Source organism: Elgaria multicarinata, chromosome 7, assembly GCF_023053635.1.
Source record: "Elgaria multicarinata webbii isolate HBS135686 ecotype San Diego chromosome 7, rElgMul1.1.pri, whole genome shotgun sequence".
NCBI lineage: Eukaryota > Metazoa > Chordata > Lepidosauria > Squamata > Anguidae > Elgaria > Elgaria multicarinata.
Window position 1 is genome coordinate 116,138,176 of NC_086177.1, and position 20,222 is coordinate 116,158,397.

General features: G+C 60.5%; 2 protein-coding genes across 2 annotated transcripts; both read right to left on the bottom strand.

Moving 5' to 3' along the window:
• Positions 1–179: 179 nt before the first annotated feature.
• Positions 180–6,931, bottom strand: LOC134401911 (cytochrome c1, heme protein, mitochondrial). Its single transcript, XM_063131258.1, has 7 exons — positions 6,797–6,931; positions 2,530–2,723; positions 1,616–1,742; positions 1,316–1,473; positions 957–1,117; positions 768–868; positions 180–520 (listed from the first exon to the last, which is right to left on the bottom strand). The coding sequence occupies exons 1-7, from the start codon at positions 6,890–6,892 to the stop codon at positions 416–418; spliced, it is 942 nt and encodes a 313-aa protein (XP_062987328.1). The 5' UTR covers positions 6,893–6,931; the 3' UTR covers positions 180–415.
• A 1,483-nt stretch (positions 6,932–8,414) lies between these two features.
• Positions 8,415–18,402, bottom strand: GPAA1 (glycosylphosphatidylinositol anchor attachment 1). Its single transcript, XM_063131259.1, has 12 exons — positions 18,289–18,402; positions 17,048–17,227; positions 15,957–16,068; positions 15,663–15,810; positions 15,232–15,333; positions 14,741–14,940; positions 13,991–14,187; positions 13,647–13,800; positions 12,127–12,228; positions 11,676–11,872; positions 11,314–11,484; positions 8,415–9,288 (listed from the first exon to the last, which is right to left on the bottom strand). The coding sequence occupies exons 1-12, from the start codon at positions 18,360–18,362 to the stop codon at positions 9,045–9,047; spliced, it is 1,881 nt and encodes a 626-aa protein (XP_062987329.1). The 5' UTR covers positions 18,363–18,402; the 3' UTR covers positions 8,415–9,044.
• Positions 18,403–20,222: the final 1,820 nt, after the last annotated feature.

The window sequence follows — 20,222 nt, forward strand, 5'->3', positions numbered from 1 at the left end:
TGGGTGGGCGGGCGGAGGAGCCTTCAAATAAAAAGGAAGAAGCGCTGAGACTGTGCAAGAGGTTCTTTCCAGGGACACTGGGGTGGGCGAGCGCAGCGGCACACTGAAATCAAGGCAGTCCACGTCACGCGCGCGCACACCCACACCCCACTCCAGCTGTCAACACAAATCACAGTGACTTTGTTCTGGTTGAAGAAACGCGTTTTATTGGGTGCTCGCCACCCCTGCATCCCCGGGTCCTCTTCCCAAGGCTTTGCGGGTGACTGAACGGATGGAGACTTCTTAAATAACATCAAATGCACTGGTGAGGAGCGCCCGTCCACCTGCCGGTCTGTACATACATTCCTGGGGCAGAGGAAGAGGCGCCCCGGATGCCGCTCTGGCATCAGAGAGAGGTCCGCACCACTCACGTGGGTCACTTGGGAGGCCGGTAGGCGATTTTCCTGCTCTTGAGCACTGACCACTTGTGCCGTTTCAAGTAGAAGAAGAGGGGTGTCAATATGGCCACCGTCACCAGCATCTAGAGAAAGGGAGAGGAGGAGGCGGCCTGTGACAAGAGCCCAGCAAGGCATCTGGCCTGGTGGCTGGGGAAAGGGCCCACTGGCTCCCCGCCCAGCCAGTCCCAGGACAGCAGACATCTGATGGAGACACCAGGGGAGGGGGGTCGGAGAGAAGAGAGTGAAGCCTCTCCACGGCGCTCTCTTGACACTGCTTCGGGGCGGCGCTGGGGGAGGGCTCCCTGCCGCTTTCTGGGGAGGGGCACCGACCTTCAGAGCCGTCTGCTTGCGCTGATCGTGTTCCGGCTCTGCTGCCCATCGCAAGAAGGTACAGACGTCCTTGGCGAGCTGGGACATGGTGGCGGGGGTGCCTGCGGAGAGGGCAGAGTGCCGTGGGTCTCTGGTTAAGGGGACGGGGCGGGACAGCCCTGCAGAGCCCCAGGCCGGCGGCTCTCTTACCATCCTCATACTCTATGATCTCGTTGTAGATGGGGGGTGCCATGCCAATCGCCTCTCCCAGGAAGTAGGGGTTGTAGTGCAGCCCTTCTCGTAGGGTCACCCCGGTGGGTGGATCGCAGTAGCCAGTGAGCAGGGAAAAGACGTAGTCCTCCCCGCCGTGCCTGGAACAGAAGGGGGGCAAGGAGGGCGTCAGGCCAGGAGAGGGCCCCCGCCCAGGCCTGCCAGTCGCGCCCACCAGGCCCCTTGAAAGAACGCCCCCTGCTTTCCCCTTGGCTGGCAGAGGGGCAGAAGCCCCCCGCCCCTTCGCCCCCATGCCAGGCCACGCTGCACATCCCCCCCGCCCCCGGGGGCAGCATTACCTGGCTTTGACAATGTAGCTGAGGTCTGGAGGCAACGCCCCGTTGTTTGCTGCCCGCGCTGCTTCTGGGTTGGGGTAGGGCTTGGGGAAGTAGTCCGAGAGCTTGGCGGGACGCATGAACATCTCCCCGTCCTCGTTGGGCCCGTCCTGCACCTCCACCTAAGGTGGGATTCGCCACACCTGTGAGAGTTCCAGCCTCCCCCTGCTGTCACGCAGCCCTCGGCTCTCCCAGGGACAGGGCCGGGCTGTGCCCCCACCCCCCACCCCCCACCCCGGCCTTCCCGCTGGAGACTGTGCCTACCTCCTTGGCCAGGGCCTTGGCTTCCTCTTCCGTGTGGGTGACCCCGACGAGATTGCGGAAGGCCAGGTAATCCATGCTGTGGCAAGCTGAACACACCTGCCTGTACACCTCGTAGCCCCGCCGGATGCTGCAGATACAGGTAATGAATATATTTACAACGCACCTCTTAGGGTATAACTCACTAGGCACCTACGCCAGCAAAGGCATGCAACCCAACAAGCGATGGCACCCGGGAAGAAAAGCCCAGCGAGTTGAACGATGAGAAGCAGCAGCTGAGAGAGAGAGAGACAACAGAGCCATGCCAGGGAGCCCCTCGGGACGGCTGTCCCAGTAAGGACAACAGGGGATCCAAGAAGGCCTGGGCCTGAACCCCATGCCGAAAGGAAATGGTTGGAATGGGGGGGGGGGTGAGGTACAAAGACAGACTGACAGTGACCACCTGGACTTAAGGAGGGAGAAAGCAACACTTGGTACCAGTTTTGGGGATGAGGGGGAGAGACCCGCACCACAGGGATGTGGTTCAAACATTTCAAAGGGGCCTGGGGCACAGGCCAGGGTCTTCACAGTCAGCGCAAACAACTGCTTGCTTCTGGGAGGGAACTGGACGAGGCGTGTCACTTCTGCCTGGCCTGCCTCTCCAACTGGGGAGAAGGCACGATGGCATACAGAGGGTGGGGGGCAGACTAGGAAAGAGGACGAGCCGCACCGTCACCCTGCTCAGCTCCAGGCACCCGCAAGACCAGCATGCGGAGGAAGGCTCTCCCCGCCCCACCTCCGCTGCAGACCAGCCCTTTCCTGCAAGGGCTCCCCAAGGCTTGGAAAAGGCACAGTGGGATGCTGCCCTTTCCGGAATGAGGCCCCCCCGAGCCGCCCCTCCCCTGCTCTGGCTCCCGCCCCCAGAGCCCCTCACGCACCTGCTGTGATCCAGGGAAGCCAGCACGCCACTGTGGCTCCAGGGGAAGGTGGGCGGATGCAGCTCTAGCTCGCCGGCGTTCACAGCGGTGTGAAGGGCCCAGGCCAGGCCAGCCCCGCCTGCCGTCAGCACACCCAGCGTGGTCAGGGCCACCTTCTTGCCACGGGAGAGGCCCGCCAGGGACGCCAGGTTGGCCTGGGGCAAGGACAACAGAATGAACGCCCGGCAGGGCAGGAGCGACAGCTGGGCAGGGTTGACTGGTGGCCCACAGGGGAGGCAAGCGCTAGCCTCTGAGGGCTGAAGCTACAGCAACCCCCCACCCACCCAGCCCTCTGGATTCCCAAGGCATGCCAGGGCTCCGTCCATCGCAGGAAGGCACCCAGGACCCGCTTGGCCCCTACAGCACAGCCTGTCAACTCTGACTGGCAGCAACAGCTCTCCAGCTCCCTGACCCTTTCAGTCAAGTAATGAACCTGAACATCTCCCTAGATTTCAGCTTCAGAACAGCAAGCCAAGGATGTCTCCCTTGTGGAGAGCGGTTGGTCGTGTGAGGGGCAGCCTCAGTCACTGGAGCCAGCACACACCTGACAGAATCTAGAGCCAAGCCACAGGCATGGCAAGAACATCAGAAGAGCCCTGAGGCTGGATCAGACCCAGGGTCCATCTAGTCCAGCACTCTGTTCACACAGGGGCCCACCAGTCATTGGCCAGGGACCAACAGGCTGACTACCTTGAATACCAGAGATAGCACATAACCATCAGGGCTAGTAGCCATTGATAGCCTTGGTGTCTCCTCAAAAGCAGCATCTGTCTAGTGGTGTGGTGTAGTGGTTAGAATGTCAGCCTGGAAGTCGGGAGATCCGGGTTCTAGTCCCCACTAGGCCATGGAAACCCACTGGGTGACTTTGGGCCGGTCACAGACTCTCAGCCCAGCCTACCTCACAGGAGGATTATGTATGCCACCTTGGGTTCCCCTTGGAGGAAAAAAGGCGGGATATAAATGCAATAATAAATAAAGTAAATAAAACAGCCTCCCCAAACATGATCCCCTCCAGATGTGTTGGACTACAACCCCCATCATCCCTAAGATGATGGGAGCCATGGTCCAATACATAGAATCATAGAATAGTAGCATTGGAAGGGGCCATAAGGCCATCAAGTCCAGCCCCCACCCCTGCTCAACCTGGAAGGCCTTAGGCTTGGGGAGACCAATGCTCTCTGTGGTGATGGGAACGGCATGACCGTTCCTAGAGAAAACACCCCCTTCATCCCAACTGCAGCGATGCCAAGGCCGAGGGAGCCAAACAGCCATGGAACGGCTCAGAAGAGACCGGTCAAGAACCACCCAGCAAGACAGATCTCAGTGTGTCCATCTAGGTTTGACAGCCAGAAGCTACAGGTCCTTCGTGCAAGACTAGGCCACAACTCAGGAGCCGTTTCTCTGCTTACCTATATAGACTGTTTTCGAGCAATTGCATGGGTCCCCCCGGACTTCACAGACATCCCAGCTGTGACCACAAAGGCTCAGAACCCACCGAGGTCCTGAGGGAGACCCTTAAGCCACCTATTCTCACCCTTCTCCTGTTTCCTCCATGAAAGCCGAATCACAACAGAGTTCTGGGTGCAGGTCCAGCTCCCTGTACCACTGCTGATTTCATAGAATCATAGAACAGCAGAGTTGGAAGGGGCCTACAAGGCCATCGAGTCCAACCCCCTGCTCAAGGCAGGAATCCACCCTAAAGCATCCCTGACAGAGGGTTGTCCAGCTGCCTGTTGAAGGCCTCTAGTGTGGGAGAGCCCACAATCTCCCTCGGTAACTGATTCCATTGTCGTACTGCTCTAACAGTCAGGAGGTTTTTCCTGATGTCCAGCTAGAATCTGGATAACTTGAACTTGAAACGGAAACCTACCCTTCCTCCTTCCAGAGCAACCTCAGAAGAAAGCGCAGAGTACAGCAGAGAGAGAGAGAGAGAATATGCAAAGGAGGGAACCCAGCACCTCTTCTCCCTGGACCGCACTTCCCACGGCTAAACTCCATGGGGGAAAGAACGGTGCCATTCTTATGCCTCAGCCATTCCTCAGTACAACTTGCAAAACTAACACGTTTGAGGTGCCTAAGAACGGCTTTGGGCTGGGAGGAAGGACACCACCGGCTCCTCTGATCTCCAGACAAGACAAGCGCCTGCAGCCCCCAATGCCTCCTGGAGGGGACATCTGACAAGGCCGCTGCACAGGCTGGAGAGGAGGCAGAAGGAGAGGCTTCTCCAGGGCCATCTCTAGAGGCACAGTCTTGTCATGCTGCTACTTCTCCCAGGGTGGCTGCTGCTGCTGCAGGCAGCTCTTCCAAACTATCCTTACCCTGGCAAGCAGCAGCTACCTGAGCCAATACGGCGCTAAGGCTAGAATGCTGGGCACAGACAGCGGACAGGCTGGCTCAAATCCCTGCTCACCTGCAAAGCTCACGGTGCAGGCTTCCTCCAGCAAGCCCCTTTCTCAGAGCTTAACGCACGTTACTGGGTTGAAGTGAGGTTATAAAGCTGTTCTAAGCTCCTCCTCCTTGGAAGAAGGGTGCGGCACAATATAGGCGTGATCCGAGATGGGGAAAAAGGCTGCCTTAAGCACCCCCGAGCACGGAGTCCTCGGGTGACAAGCAGGTGGCTTTGGGAACACAAATGGAAAGGAGACGCAGTCCTCTCTTTGAACACGCGTCTTTACTCGAACAAATGGAAAGCTCTGGGTTTAGGAAGGGTGGTTCTGTCACCACATTTGCTCACTTCCTCACACACACATACACACACACACACACAGAGCGAGGATGAATGAAGAGGAGCTGCCTTCTGCCAGCACCAGACTAAGGTGACTTCCCACTGCCACGCATAGGACAGGCAGCCGCAGCCACAATCAAGACCCCACGTGGGTCTGAGGAGCTGCATTTATTCCCCCTAACCCTAACCCTAAAGCATCCCTGACAGATGGCTGTCCAGCTTTCTGAGGGTGGATTCCTGCACTGAGCTGGGGGTTGGACTCGATGGCCTTGTAGGCCCCTTCCAACTATGATTCTACTGACCCCGGATCAGCTGCCTGCATGTCAGAGGGAGACGCAGCATCGGGAAGCGTGAGCTTTTGGTGTGTAACATTTGACACCTTGGACTGCTTGGGGGGCTGTGTGGTCTCTGGGCCCCAGTCTGCCTTTTTAGACAACATTTATTTATTTATTACATTTCTATACCGGCCAATAGAAATCGTATAGCATTTGCTGGCATTCGATCCTCCCAGAGTGCAGGACACAGAATAATAGGCTCAAGTTAAAGGAAGCCAGATTCCAGCTGGACATCAGGAAAAACTTCCTGACTGTTAGAGCAGTACGACAATGGAATCAGTTACCCAGGGAGGTTGTGGGCTCTCCCACACTAGAGGCCTTCAAGAAGCAGCTGGACAACCACCTGTCAGGGATGCTTTAGGGTGGATTCCTGCCTTGAGCAGGGGGTTGGACTCGATGGCCTTGTAGGCCCTTTCCAATTCTGCTATTCTATGATTCTATGAAGGCTAACCGTGACTTAGCATGTTGTCTAAAAGACCCACTGGCAGACTGGGGCCCAGAGACCACACAACCCCCCTAGCAGTCCAAGGCATCAACATGTCAAGAAATACTTTTTACCCTGTACAGCACCATGTACATTGATGGTGCTATATATATAAATAAATAATAATAATAATAACAACAACAACAACAACATTACACACCGAAGGCTCACGCTTCCGGATGCCACGTCTCCCTCTGACATGCAGGCAGCTGCCCCGGGGGTCAGAACTGCCTGCGATACTTGGAGATAAGGCGGGCAGTACTGAAGGTGCTGCTGGGGGCTTGGACCGTGGGGGGGGGGGCTTTGCCACTGAGGGGGTGCCCCACCGTTACCTGTGGAACTCACCGCCACAGGGCCGTACAGGAGAAGAGGGCGGGGCGGGGCGGTGGGCGTGTGGGTGCCCGGCCAACCCCGAGCGCCTCTTTCTCCCCCCCACCCCACTCCGCCCCCCGGCTTCTACCAAGGCCTCCTGGGGGAAGGTGGCCGAAGCCCCCGGGGCGCTGGGCCTCTGCGCCGCCGCGGCGGGGCCTGGCCGGGGCCTTTCCGGGCGCTGCACAGCCCCAGCCGAGCGCGGCGGGAGGGCTGAGGTGACCCCGGGGGCGCGGTGACCTTGGGCCGCCGGGCCGTGTGGCGGACGGGCCGGCGGCCTCCCTCCCGCAGGGCCGGCCTGGCGGTGCCTCTTACCCTGGGGCGGGGCCCGCCGGGCAGGGCCGGGAGCAGGAGGCCTCCCCGGGAACGCGCCAGGCTCCGCGCCGCCAACACCGCCGTCGCCGCCGCCATCTTGGACGGGAGGGGACAGGCGCCGCTCTGCCCGGCGCCGCGCAGCGGAAGAGGCGGGGCTGCTGCCGGAAGGGAAAGGCGAGGCGCTCCATGGAGGCGGAGCTACGGAGGGCCGCTCTGGGCTGCCAAGTGTTGTCGCTCCACGATCGAGACTCCGCGGCCTAGAGCGCCGCCGCCACGCTCCGCCTCTAGAGGGTCACTTGTTCAGCGATCGCCATAGAGCGATCATAGAATCACAGAATAGCAGAGTTGGAAGGGGCCCACAAGGCCATCGAGTCCAACCCCCTGCTCAGTGCAGGAATTCACCCTAAGGCATCCCCGACAGATGGTTGTCCAGCTGCCTCTTGAATGCCTCTAGTGTGGGAGAGCCCACAACCTCCCTAGGTAACTGGTTCAAATGTCATACTGCTCTAACAGTCAGGAAGTTTTTCCTGATGTCCAGCCGGAATCTGGCTTCCTTTAACTTGACCCCGTTATTCCGTGTCCTGCACTCTGGGAGGATCGAGAAGAGATCCTGGCCCTCCTCTGTGTGACAACCTTTTAAGTATTTGATGAGGGCTATCATGTCTCCCCTCCATCTCCTCTTCTCCAGGCTAAACATGCCCAGTTCTAAACATGAGCAGGGGGTTGGACTCGATGGCCTTGTAGGCCCCTTCCAACTCTGCTATTCTGATTCCCTGTACCACCCTTTTCCCCACGGCTGGTTGGCAAAGCATGATGGCTTACAGCAGCCCTGCAGTGTAGCTCACTCGGAATATTGCACGGCCTGGGCTAGATTGAGTGATACACCAACCCTGCAGTGTTGGCCAGGTGGGTCCAATGCATTACTGTGTGCCTTCCGGGAAGGGGTTGAGCGGGCACACCCACTTGCCATCCCCATCCACCAACCAAAGGGGCAGGTGTCACCTGGTCCCAACTGGGTATCAATGCCTGCTTCATAGCCTGCCACTTTGTTCTGACCTGGAAGAAAGAACCTTGGGCCGCCGGGCCGTGTCCCTCCCTCCTGTGCTTCTGCCTTCCACTCCTGCCTCTTCCTTCTTTTGGTTCGTACACCTGATGTATGAACCAATAGTTAAATTATGGAACTCATTACAAGATGTAGTGATGGCCACCAATCTGGATGGCTTTAAAAGGGGGTTGGATAAATTCCTGGAGGAGAAGGCTATCCATGGCTGCTAGCCCTAATGGTTGTGTGCTACCTCCAGTATTTGAAGCAATAAGCCTGTGTGCACCAGTTGCTGGGGAACATGGGCGGGAGGGTGCTGTTGCACCATGTCCTGCTTGTTCATCCCTGGCTGATGGCTGCCTGGCCCCTGTGCGAACAGAGTGCTGGACTAGATGGACCCTGGGTCTGATCCAGCATCAGGGCTTTTCTGATGTTCTTATGGCCAGGCTCCTCTCTTTATTGAGGTCATTTTTTTGAGCCAATAATTGTCTAAAAAGCAATAAAAGCAGCCTATGAACCAGATTTTGGGTTCGGTTGCAGGATACATTTAAAATGACAATAAACGCAAACATCGTCTTAAAACCATTTGCCTTTATTTCTCAACGATTGTACGCAGCCCTTCCCCCGCGCCCACACACAACGGGTCCTCTTCTTCGCTGCCCCCCCCCCCCAGCACATTATCTAGGATATTCTTTACCATCAGAGCTCAATCCTGGCCACTTGAGCTATACTCTGGATTGTTTGTAAACTGCAGCCACCCCAAAAACTATCAACCACACCAGTGACCGTGTGTGCTTCCTTCCCCTGAGAGTTAAAATTGCCCCACCCCCGGCCGCTGCCACCCCCCAATTAACAGGGACTGGAGCAAAGCTCTCCAAGCCTCAACAGCAGAACAGCCAGGATCTCTCTCTTCGCGCTTCAGTATTCCGAACTCCCCTCTCATGCGAGCTACAAGCAGCTGCCTCCCTGCCACATCCCAGAAGACATGTCAGAAGGCCCAAAGCAGCAGCACCTTACAGAGTCCAGGCTGCTGGCTTAATGGGCCTGCCCCCTGCCCCCAAGCCTCGCTTTGCAGAGACCACCACCGCCTCCGCGCTGTCCGTTGCGGCAGCAGAGGCTCCGGCTGCACTGACTCCCCCAGGGAAGTCCCACCCAAGGGAAACTGGACAGCGGCCAGTTCAAGTCCGGGGGCGGCTCCAGAGGGCGCTACTTCCAGAAGAGCACATTCCACAGCAGCAGCCAGCAGGGGTAGACAAAGATGGCAACGAAGGGGAAGACGATGGAGCCGTAGAGGTGGTGGTCCAGCAGCCCCTCAGCAATGGCCTGCAGGAACCGCTGCCAGCCCTCCAGCACCGAAATGGGGTACTCGATGAGCTCCTGGTACAGGAAGATGCAGAAGAAAAGGGTGGCGGCAGGTGTGACCAGCACCAGCAGCGCGGCGTAGAGGTACCTGTGGGGAGAGAGCAGGGCTGTGGCTCCCATCCGGGGCGCAGGTGCACGCCCTTCCCCTCACAGGGACCCGTCACGAGGCCTCACTCCGCCCCAGCACCCCCGCTCCTCCTTCATCCTGGATGCAATGCAGCCACCCGACGGGGGACCAGCGTCACGCAGGCTGCGCCCCGGCAGGAGTGGGAAAGCAGCACTTGCTCCGGGCGGCCCCAGCGCTGGTTGCAGCTGGAGTGCGGAGCCCGGTGGAGAGAGGGAGTGCGGAGCCCGGTGGAGAGAGGGTGGAGAGAGGGAGTGCGGAGCCCGGTGGAGAGAGGGTGGAGAGAGGGTGGAGAGAGGGTGGAGAGAGGGAGTGCGGAGCCCGGTGGAGAGAGGGTGGAGAGAGGGAGTGCGGAGCCCGGTGGAGAGAGGGTGCAGAGAGGGAGTGCGGAGCCCGGTGGAGAGAGGGTGGAGAGAGGGTGGAGAGAGGGTGGAGAGAGGGAGTGCGGAGCCCGGTGGAGAGAGGGTGGAGAGAGGGAGTGCGGAGCCCAGTGGAGAGAGGGTGGAGAGAGGGAGTGCGGAGCCCGGTGGAGAGAGGGTGGAGAGAGGGAGTGCGGAGCCCGGTGGAGAGAGGGTGCAGAGAGGGTGGAGAGAGGGAGTGCGGAGCCCGGTGGAGAGAGGGTGGAGAGAGGGTGGAGAGAGGGTGGAGAGAGGGAGTGCGGAGCCCGGTGGAGAGAGGGTGGAGAGAGGGAGTGCGGAGCCCGGTGGAGAGAGGGAGTACGGAGCCCGGTGGAGAGAGGGAGTGCGGAGCCCGGTGGAGAGAGGGTGGAGAGAGGGAGTGCGGAGCCCGGTGGAGAGAGGATGGAGAGAGGGTGGAGAGAGGGAGTGCGGAGCCCGGTGGAGAGAGGGTGGAGAGAGGGAGTGCGGAGCCCGGTGGAGAGAGGATGGAGAGAGGGTGGAGAGAGGGAGTGCGGAGCCCGGTGGAGAGAGGATGGAGAGAGGGTGGAGAGAGGGAGTGCGGAGCCCGGTGGAGAGAGGGTGGAGAGAGGGAGTACGGAGCCCAGTGGAGAGAGGGTGGAGAGAGGGAGTGCGGAGCCCGGTGGAGAGAGGGTGGAGAGAGGGAGTGCGGAGCCCGGTGGAGAGAGGGTGGAGAGAGGGTGGAGAGAGGGAGTGCGGAGCCCGGTGGAGAGAGGGTGGAGAGAGGGTGGAGAGAGGGAGTGCGGAGCCCGGTGGAGAGAGGGTGGAGAGAGGGAGTGCGGAGCCCGGTGGAGAGAGGGTGGAGAGAGGGAGTGCGGAGCCCGGTGGAGAGAGGGTGCAGAGAGGGTGGAGAGAGGGAGTGCGGAGCCCGGTGGAGAGAGGGTGGAGAGAGGGTGGAGAGAGGGTGGAGAGAGGGAGTGCGGAGCCCGGTGGAGAGAGGGTGGAGAGAGGGAGTGCGGAGCCCGGTGGAGAGAGGGAGTACGGAGCCCGGTGGAGAGAGGGTGGAGAGAGGGAGTGCGGAGCCCGGTGGAGAGAGGGTGGAGAGAGGGAGTGCGGAGCCCGGTGGAGAGAGGATGGAGAGAGGGTGGAGAGAGGGAGTGCGGAGCCCGGTGGAGAGAGGGTGGAGAGAGGGAGTGCGGAGCCCGGTGGAGAGAGGATGGAGAGAGGGTGGAGAGAGGGAGTGCGGAGCCCGGTGGAGAGAGGATGGAGAGAGGGTGGAGAGAGGGAGTGCGGAGCCCGGTGGAGAGAGGGTGGAGAGAGGGAGTACGGAGCCCAGTGGAGAGAGGGTGGAGAGAGGGAGTGCGGAGCCCGGTGGAGAGAGGATGGAGAGAGGGAGTGCGGAGCCCGGTGGAGAGAGGGTGGAGAGAGGGAGTGCGGAGCCCGGTGGAGAGAGGGTGGAGAGAGGGAGTGCGGAGCCCGGTGGAGAGAGGCGAGAATCAGTCATGCCTTTGGCCCAAGCAAGCAAGCAACCAACCAACCACGTTGTTACTCCAGGACGACGCTCCAGGCCCCCCCGGCCCAATTCCCAGGCAGTGGGCAGAAGGGAAAGTGGGGACCAGCCCCACATACGTACTTGGGCCCCGTGGGCTGGACGAGAGCAGCCACAGGCACCATGGTCACAGCCAGCAAGAAGCCCAGGGAGAAGTTGATCAGGGCGATGCAGCCCAGCTGCACGGCCAAGTAGAGCAGGGACAGCAGCTTCAGGGTCATCCAGCCGCGGTCGCCTCCCGCGCCCATCAAGGCCCTGCAGGGCAGAAACGAGGAGCCCGTCTGTAGGCCGCGAAGGCTCACTCGCTGCCACCCGTGCTGCGTCACCACAGCGACAGCGCATGGCGAGCCCCAGAGAGCGCCGTGCCGTCGCGCCTCCCTCCCTCCCTGCACACCTCCTCGAGAGCGCCCCCCCGGCCCCCGGCCAGGCCATGTTGCCCCAGTCACCTGTGTGTGTTGTGGGGCAGCGCCAGCCCTGCCACGTAGATGGCAATGACCGTGAGCACCACGGCCTCTGACTCCGAGACGGGGAAGTGCTGCGTGGCCACGTGCTGCCCCAGGATCGGCACGAAGTAGAGGGCCAGCCCCGTGGCGTGGCAGATCAGCACAGGGGGCACCAGCGTCAACAGGCTGGGCTTGGGCTCCTGTGCAAAAGAGAAGCAGTCTGAGGCGCCCGGCCGGAGGCGCCCAAGAGGCCCAGCCTGGCCTGCAGCTGCCCAGGAGGCCCCGCGTCCTTCGGCGCTCTGGCAGTACCGGTGGAACTGGCGCTGACCTGCAAGTGGGGGCCATTGCGAGGGCCCCCAAGTCCAAGGCAGGGAAGGGATGTCCTGCAGGGTCCCCACAGCCCTCTCCTCTTGGGGCCCCTCTGCACTCGCAAGGCCTCCTTGCCACCCCTCACCTCCGCAGCAACAGGACTGGGACCTTGGTCTCCATCGCACAGCTGACCGTCTGGCTCCGGGCCCGTGTCGTATTTGCTGAGCTTCATCCACAGGTCCAGGGCGTGGGGGGCGGCGGAGTCAAGGATAACATAGGGAGTCCAAGCCTCAGAGGACTCGGAGTATCCAAGCCAGCACCCTTCCCAGCGTCAGAACCCGTCATCTGCTCCCCCACACTCTTCAAAGCAGCCCCCAGAGAGGGAGGCGGCACACGGCCTCTCCAGCTACGCTGATGCTGGGGCCTCCCGCGTCCCTGGAGGGCTCTCCCCGTGCCACAGCAGCATCACTCTGCTGAGATGGAGGGAGAAGAGGGGCTGGCCTCCTTGCCGGGGGCTACTGGGAGCCCAGCGCAAAACCCCTTGTGCTGCAGCTGCTGTTCAGTGCTGCCCTAAAGGAAGAGCTGGAGATCATAGAATCATAGAACAGCAGAGTTGGAAGGGGCCTACAAGGCCATCAAGTCCAACCCCCTGCTCAATGCAGGAATCCACCCTAAAGCATCCCTGACAGATGGCTGTCCAGCTGCCTCTTGAAGGCCTCCAGTGTGGGAGAGCCCACAACCTCCCTAGGTAACTGGTTCCATTGTCATACTGCTCTAACAGTCAGGAAGGTTTTCCTGATGTCCAGCCGGAATCTGGCTTCCTTTAACTTGAGCCCGTTATTCCGTGTCCTGCACTCTGGGAGGATCGAGAAGAGATCCTCACCCTCCTCTGTGTGACAACCTTTTAAGTATTTGTCCAGTGTGGGAGAGGCCACAACCTCACCAGGCAACTGATTCCATTGTCGTACTGCTCTAACCGTCAGGAAGTTTTTCCGATCTATCAGAAGATCTATCAGAAGGGCCAGCCTCGCTTTGATGGAGAACTGCCAGGGGCAGGGCAGCAGCGTCTTTGTCACTGCATGGAAGGGAGGGGTTTGGTGGGGACGCAGCCACAGCAAAGGGAGAAGCTGCACGTGCTGAAATAATTCTCCCTTCTCAACTATTTCAGGCGTGTGAATATCGCCATTCCCTGAAACCGTCCCAAACCAGCCATCCTGCAGCCACGGCGACGTCTCCCCCGCCATCCAGAAGGCAGCGGAGGGCTGGAGGTCTTCAGCAGCAGCCTTAGGCCTCTGCCTCCGAGCACCCACCCGGCTGGCGCCTGGCCTGCCCAGTCTCTACGTGCAAACACCGGGGCCTCTCGGCTCAGCCCGGTGTCTCGCGAGACGGGCCAGCCAGGCCTCCAGGATGTTCACAAGCATCCCGCACCCGGTGGTCAGGGGCTGCCCCTGGAAGCCGGCCCTTAACCATCACGGCCACTACTGCTGCCGCTGCTGCTGGCCCCCAGGACGTCTGCCCCCACCCCACAAGGTATTAGTGTCCCCCACCTTTAAGAAGCCAATGCACGACTGGGCTGCTGGAAGGGATGGTGCCCACGGATCCTGGCCCGTCTGATCTGCAAGGCACCCCCCACCCTGCCTCAGCAACGCTCCCCAGACAGGATATCTTCAGGACGAGGATGAGGATGAGGAAGCCAAAGGCCGGCATGTAGACCCCGATCGAGACGAAGCGGGAGAGCGAGGGCAGCAGGTAGAAGAAGTACGACTGGTGCAGGCGTTCGAGCAGGTTGTTCAGCTTCCGGAACATCCCCTCCAACGTCCTGAGGGTGGAGGGGCAGCGGAGAATGAAGCACAGCGTCCCCTTCCCCAGTGACCCCCAAAAGTGCCCGGTTTCTGCCCCCCGTCTCCGCTCCTGCTGAAACCAAGGGTCAGCTCCGGTGCCCCCCCCCGGCCCCTCCAGGCCATGGTGCCCGACCCACGCTCAGCCTCGGCGCCCTCCGCCGTACTCACGCGCCCATCATGCCCATGTCAAACTTGTACTGGCGGAAGCTGTTGATCCCGCGCACGGTGACGGCCTCGATGTGGTAGCGCAGGAAGAGGCCGTGGTCGCCCTGGGGCCGGCCGGAGCCCTGCCTCAACACCATCAGCAGCAGCGTCTGCAGGGAGTGCAGGTAGGCCGGCAGGGAGTCCCAGTCGGAACGCTGCAGCTGGGGGAGCAGAGGGCGGGGTGCGTCAGGCGGGCGGGGCGCAGAGCGGATCCCCTGCTCCCCTCCCGAGAGGGGCTGCCGCCCAGCGGCCACGCAGGAGCTCCCACGTCCCGTCCCCAGCAGCTCCCAACGGAAAGGGCCTCGGGCAGAGAGGGGGCTCATTCCACCCACTGCTGCCCAGGACGCTGCGGAGCCCTCGCTGCGGTCGGAGAGGCCATCCAGGGCTCAACGGATTGGGGGGGGGCACGACTTTGCACCCAGGCGCCCAACCCATTGCCAGCCAATTGCCAGGTGTGCACGAACCCAAGGGGAGCCAGGAAACTCTGCAGGGGTCGGGGGAAGGAGCCAGAGCCAGGGATGGGGAAGAACCGACACGGCAGAAGCCAGGGGGCGCAACGGAAGCCAAGCAAGGCGGCTGGAGCCCCTCGCTCTCAAGGCACCGCAGCTGCCCCCCCGCCCCCGCTTGCCTGGGTGGGCCGGCCTGCTTCTCGGGGCCCATGGCCGCTCTCTGCCCCAGCCCTACGGTGTCCCCCCTGGCCCCCATTCCGCCCACCTTGCCCTGAATGGTGCAGAGCAGCCCGTTCTTCTGGCAGAAGGAGTAGAAGAGGTTGACCAGGTCTAGGTTGGGCAGCTGCCCATTCAGCCCCTCCACGGCCACGTCAAAGCTGGTGATGACGTCGCTGCTCAGCTCCAGGGAGATGGCAGCCTGGATGGCTCCCGCCCGGCCCAGGATCCCGGAGGAGGAGGTCACCTCTGGGGAGGAAACCATGGCTCAGCGCGGGGGGGGGGGAAGCTGGGGGACCCCCAGCCCAAGAGGCCCAGGCAAGCGTCCACCGAGAGCTGGACCCTGGAGGAGGCGGCTTGGTGGCGGGCGTGGAGAAGCTGCGCCAGGAGGGTCACCCAGGGGGGCGGCAGCGTGGGGAGGAAGCCACTGCTCCCACCTCACCCCCTGCCAGCTCCAGGCAGACACCCCTGGGGAGCCTGTTCACCCAGGGGTCTGCCCTCCCCTCCCCTCCGCCCTGCCTTGCCCGAGCTGCCTCTCACCTGTGACATTGACGTCGTGATAAGCCTCCAGCCAGGCCTCCATCCCAATCAGGTCATGCTCGTTCACTAGGAAAATGATGTCTTTGGCCCAATAGATCTGACCTGGGACAGAGGGACAAGCTGAGCACCAGGGGCGGCCGGCGGCCCTCGGGCAGCCCACCACGGAGACCCCAAGGGAGCCGTGGCCAGGACTGGATCTTCTTCCCTGCCCAAGTGCAAGGAGAGCCAGGCAGGGGCCACGGGAGGAGACTGGATCACAGGCACGTGTCTCCCTTCCGAAAGTGCTTCTCTTGCGGCTTCTGTTGAGCCACAGCCTGTAAATCCCAGCTTTAAGCAGACGCAAAGAAGCCTCTTTGCAGGGTGCAAGTCCTGCTGAAGTCCCTGGCCAGCAGAGCCCAGCCCCAACCGAAAGGCCGAACCCCACGTCTCACCTCGGAAATGGGAGGCCAACGCCAGCATCAGCCCCACGGCCTGGCTGTTCTGCTGCCCCTCGCTGCAGGGGACGCTCAGCACCAAGGACTCTGTGCTGGCCGCACGGGGAGCTCGCAGGATGCCGTACACGTTAGTCCCCTTCACCATCTGCAGAGAGACGGGGAGAGGCAGGAGACCCCCAAAGTGTTTCCCTCCCCCAAGACCAGGATCATTTCCCAACCCCGCTACGTAGCTAGCGGAACAGCCGCCCCCCTCCCCGCTGCCCCCGAGGGATCGTAAGGCCTGGCACGTACGTATCTCTCTCGCATCTCATCTGGAAAGGGCAGCGTGCGGGAAAAGGTTTGCTTGTACACCTCCAGGCCCAGGTTCCACATGGTCTTCTCCAGCCAGGCGACTGGCATGCCCCTGGAGGTGGAGGAAGGAGAGGCTGGGGGTAGGACCGGGGGCCTTGTGCAGGCAAAGAGGGGGGGGCGCTACAGCCCCGCTACGTAGAGACATAGGAAGCAATCTTATCTTTGTTTAGCTTGGAAAAAAGGAGGCTAAGGGGAGGCATGATAGAGGTGGACAAAATTATGCCTGGTGTGGAGAATGCGGACAGGGAGGCATTTTTCTCCCTCTCTCAAAATACTAGAGCCCAATGGGGTCATCCCATGAAGCTGATTGGTGGGAGATCCGGGACAGATACAAGGAAGGACTTCTTCACATGGTGCATAGTTAAACTATGGAATTTGGTAGCACAGGATGTAGTGATGGCCACCAATTTTGGATGGCTTTAGAAGGGGGTTGGATAAATTCTTGGAGGCGAAGGCTATCCACGGCTACTAGCTCTGATGGTTGTGTGCTATCTCCAGTAGACGAGGCGGTAAGCCTGTGTGCACCAGTTGCTGGGGAACATGGGTGGGAGAGTGCTATTGCACCATGTCCTACTTGTTCATCCCTGGCCTGCTGCTGGTTGGCTACTGTGTGAACATCTTCTGATGTTCTCAACCCAGCCTGCCCAGCTCAATCTTGTCTACACAGTATTGGCTGGCAGCAGGTCTCCCCGGCTTCAGGCAGGGCTCTTTCCCCGCTCTACGTGCCGGGAGTTGAACCTGGGCCCTTCTGACACCAAGCAGGGGCTCTGCTCCAGCCTGTCTCCAAGGACCAGTTCCCTGAAAGACAAGCAGGCAGGCAGGTCTCTTGAAGCGCATCGCCTGGGCCGTACGGGGAGAGGGTGAAGCGCTCGGGCGCCAGTGACTTGCGTGGTCCCTGTGGTCCCTTGAGAGGGGCCCTCTCCCGGGGTCCCCTGCGACTGACGGGGCATCTTCCCTTGCGGATAGGAAAGGAGGCCGCTTGAGAGGCCCCACGGTGCCGCATGTAGGGAAGCAACATGGGAAAGACTCACCCTGCCTTCTTCTTGTGCCCGGCAAACTCTCGGGCGTAGGACAGGGCGCGCTCGCCGTAGACGAACTGCTCCTCCACCATGGTGGAGCCCATGGCGTTCTCTGACATGTAGATGCGCAGCGTGAAGGGGTGGAAGGCCAAGCCCAGGAACCAGACCAGCCCCACCAGGAAGCTGAGGATGCTGCACAGAAGGAGAAGAAGGAGAAGACCACAGGGGAGTGGCAGAAGAACGGCCGCCAGCCGCGGGGGCTGTCTGTCCCCTTCAATAGCACAAGAGCTGGCATGTTTCTCAATGCCAGGTGCTGGGGAACATGAGGAAGGAAGTGCCGGGGTATAGCTGCTGCGTAAAGGCAAATTCCGTAACGGGGATGGTTACAAAAGAAACTGAAAACTGCCGGTGTCATCCTGCCCTTATGCAAATCTATGGTGCGGCCACACTTGGAAAACTGTGTACAGTTCTGGTCACCACACCTGAAAAGGGACATTAATAGAGCTTGAAAAAGTGCAGCAAAGGGCAACTGAAATGATCCAGGGGCTGGAGCGTCTCCCCTGTGAGGGAAGGTTGCAACAGCTGGGATTGTTTAGCTTGGAAAAAAGGAGGCTGAAGGGAGACATGATAGAGGTGCACAAAATGATGCACGGTGCGGAGAATGTGGACAGGGAGGCATTTTTTGCAACTAAGATTGTAGTGCCTGAATTTGCTTAGTGTCATGTCTTTTAGATTGCAAGCCTGTGGGCAGAGACTGACTTATGAAATACTTTTGTAACCCGCGGTGAGAGACTGTTTTGGCTGAATGGCGGCATAAAAATGCTTAAATGAATAAATAACCCCCCCCTCTCATAATACTAGAGCCCAACAGGGTCATGACCCCATGAAGCTGATGGGTGGGAGAACCAGGACAGGTAAAATGAAAGTCCTTCTGTACACAGCGCACAGTGAAACTGTGGAACTCACTCACTACCACAAGATGTGGCGACGGGCACTGATTTCGGATGGCTTTCAAAGGGGCCTGGAGGAGGAGGAGGCGGCCGTGCATGGCTAGTAGCCCTGATGGCTATGTGCCACCTCCAGTACCAGAGGCAGGTGCTGGGGAACATGGGCTGTGGGGTGGGGGGGAAGGGGTTGCTGCTGCGCTCCCGCCCTGCTGGGGGGGGGGGGTCCGCCAGGCCTCTGGGGCCCTTCTCCCCCCGGGGTGTGTGTGGGGGGGTGTTGGTGTTGGGGGGCCGGGGAGAACCACTCACCAGAGCGGGGTGTTGAGGCGCAGGATGAGGCGGGACAGGGCCCGGCGGCGGTAGGGGTCGGAGAGCAGCCCCATGGCGGTGCCGGGTCGCCCCAGAGGAGGAGGAGGAGGAGGAGCGGAGAGGTGCGGGGGCCCCGTGGGCGCAGCCGCCGCCGCCGCCCCCCTCAGAGACGTCGCCCACCTGCCCACCCGCCGAGGGGCGCCTTCCAGGGCCAGCGAGACGGGGCGGCTAGAGCGGCTCCCGACTTCCGTTGTGGAGCCGGCAAGCGGAAATCCCGCCTCCAGATCCCGGAAGCGCCGGTCTAGCACCCCCCCCGGGGCTCTGTGGCCTTGTCTGATCTGGCCACTTCCGCCTCTGCCTCGGGGCCTGCTCGGCCTCGACCCGAACCCCACTGACACGGACTCCCCCCGTTTCCCCAGGAGTTTGGGCGAGCGGGGGGTGTGTTTTTGCTCTTCCTTCCCCCCCCCAAAGTTGGGGCTTTTGTTGAAAACAAAAACAAAAAAGGTGTGTGTGTTTTATCTCGCCCATTCCCCCCCCCCTGCAAGATGCAGAAGTTCTCCCCCTCCTGTTTTATTTTCACAACAGCCCTGTGAGGTAGGCTAGACCGGGGGACAGGCCAGAGGGTCATCCAGGGCACGAGGACCGGACATGGCTCTGGCAGAGGCTCAGGCGCCACGCGGGAGGAAGGGCGGTGGCAGCTCTTGCTCCAGTTAAAGTGGGCAGGGGAGGGCCACCTCCAGATGTTGGGGGACTACAACTCCCATCAGCAGGCGCTGCAGCCCACCGTCCTGAGGGCTTCCTGCTCCCCATCTGCACTAAAGGGGGGGCCTCGGGATCCTGTGCCCCAGAAGCCGCGGCACCTGTGAAGGGCCTAGCAGCCACACTCCCCTCAGGAAAGCCTGGCTCACCTCACCTACCCTGGTCCTGTGGGGGTCATTGTCTTTTCCATCCTGCAGTTAAGGCGGTGGTGGTGGTGGTGGGGAGGAGGACCAGTTCATGCCTCCGTCCCCATGAAGCCAGGCTGGGACTGGAGCTCCAGGGCCGCCCTACCGCTCCGCTGCAGCAGGCAGGCCTTCACAAGTCCAGCTTGCAGCGGTGCAACTTTGTCATTATTGGCAAGGTGCAGGACGGGCCCTTTCCTGTGTCTTCAGCGGATGGGCAGTGGGCCAGCGGGAGCCTCCTGGGGCACCTCTGTCCGGATGACCCCATTGGCTGCTCACGGTCTCATGCTGTCCGGCCTTGCCCCGTTCCACTGCTAGCCAATGTTGCAGATGTAGCCATGAGGCGCTTCTGGGCTAGCCTCTTGCTTTGCTTTTGTAGCTGTAGCACCACTGAGCTAACACAAAATTCCTCAGGCCGCTTGGGGCGGGTGGGTGAGGAAGGCCCTGCCAGTGCTTCTTGGAGCTTAACCCACCACCACTGCCAGGGCAGAAACTAGCTACCCAGGCCTTCCCTTTTCAGCAATGTGGGCTGTCAACAGATCTCCTGAGAACGTTTACCTGGTTGGGGGGACATCACTGGTACTCTGACCTGGGAAAATTCCAACATCAATCCTTATCTTAGGCCCACAATGGGAAGAGAGGGGATGTGGAAAGCTACATGGGAGTGTGTGTGTGTGTGTGTGTGTGGTCTTTCCAGGGACCCAACCCTTGAATCTCAAAGGGAAGGTAGACTTCCAAACAGTAGGATGTCTCTCTTGCGAAACCGAGCACCATGCAATGAATTAGGCTTCAAGTAGGATGCACTTATTTGCACCTTTCACACATCTACTCAATATAAAGTACAACACTCTAAACTAAAAACTAAAAACTTTTCTTTTTCCTAAAGCTTTTAAAACTTGATGTTGTGCAGACTTCTACTGTTACTTTCTACTGTTAGTTTTTCCCTACCCAGTGCCTGCTTACCCTACCCTGTACCTGTTTGCATTCTCTTCC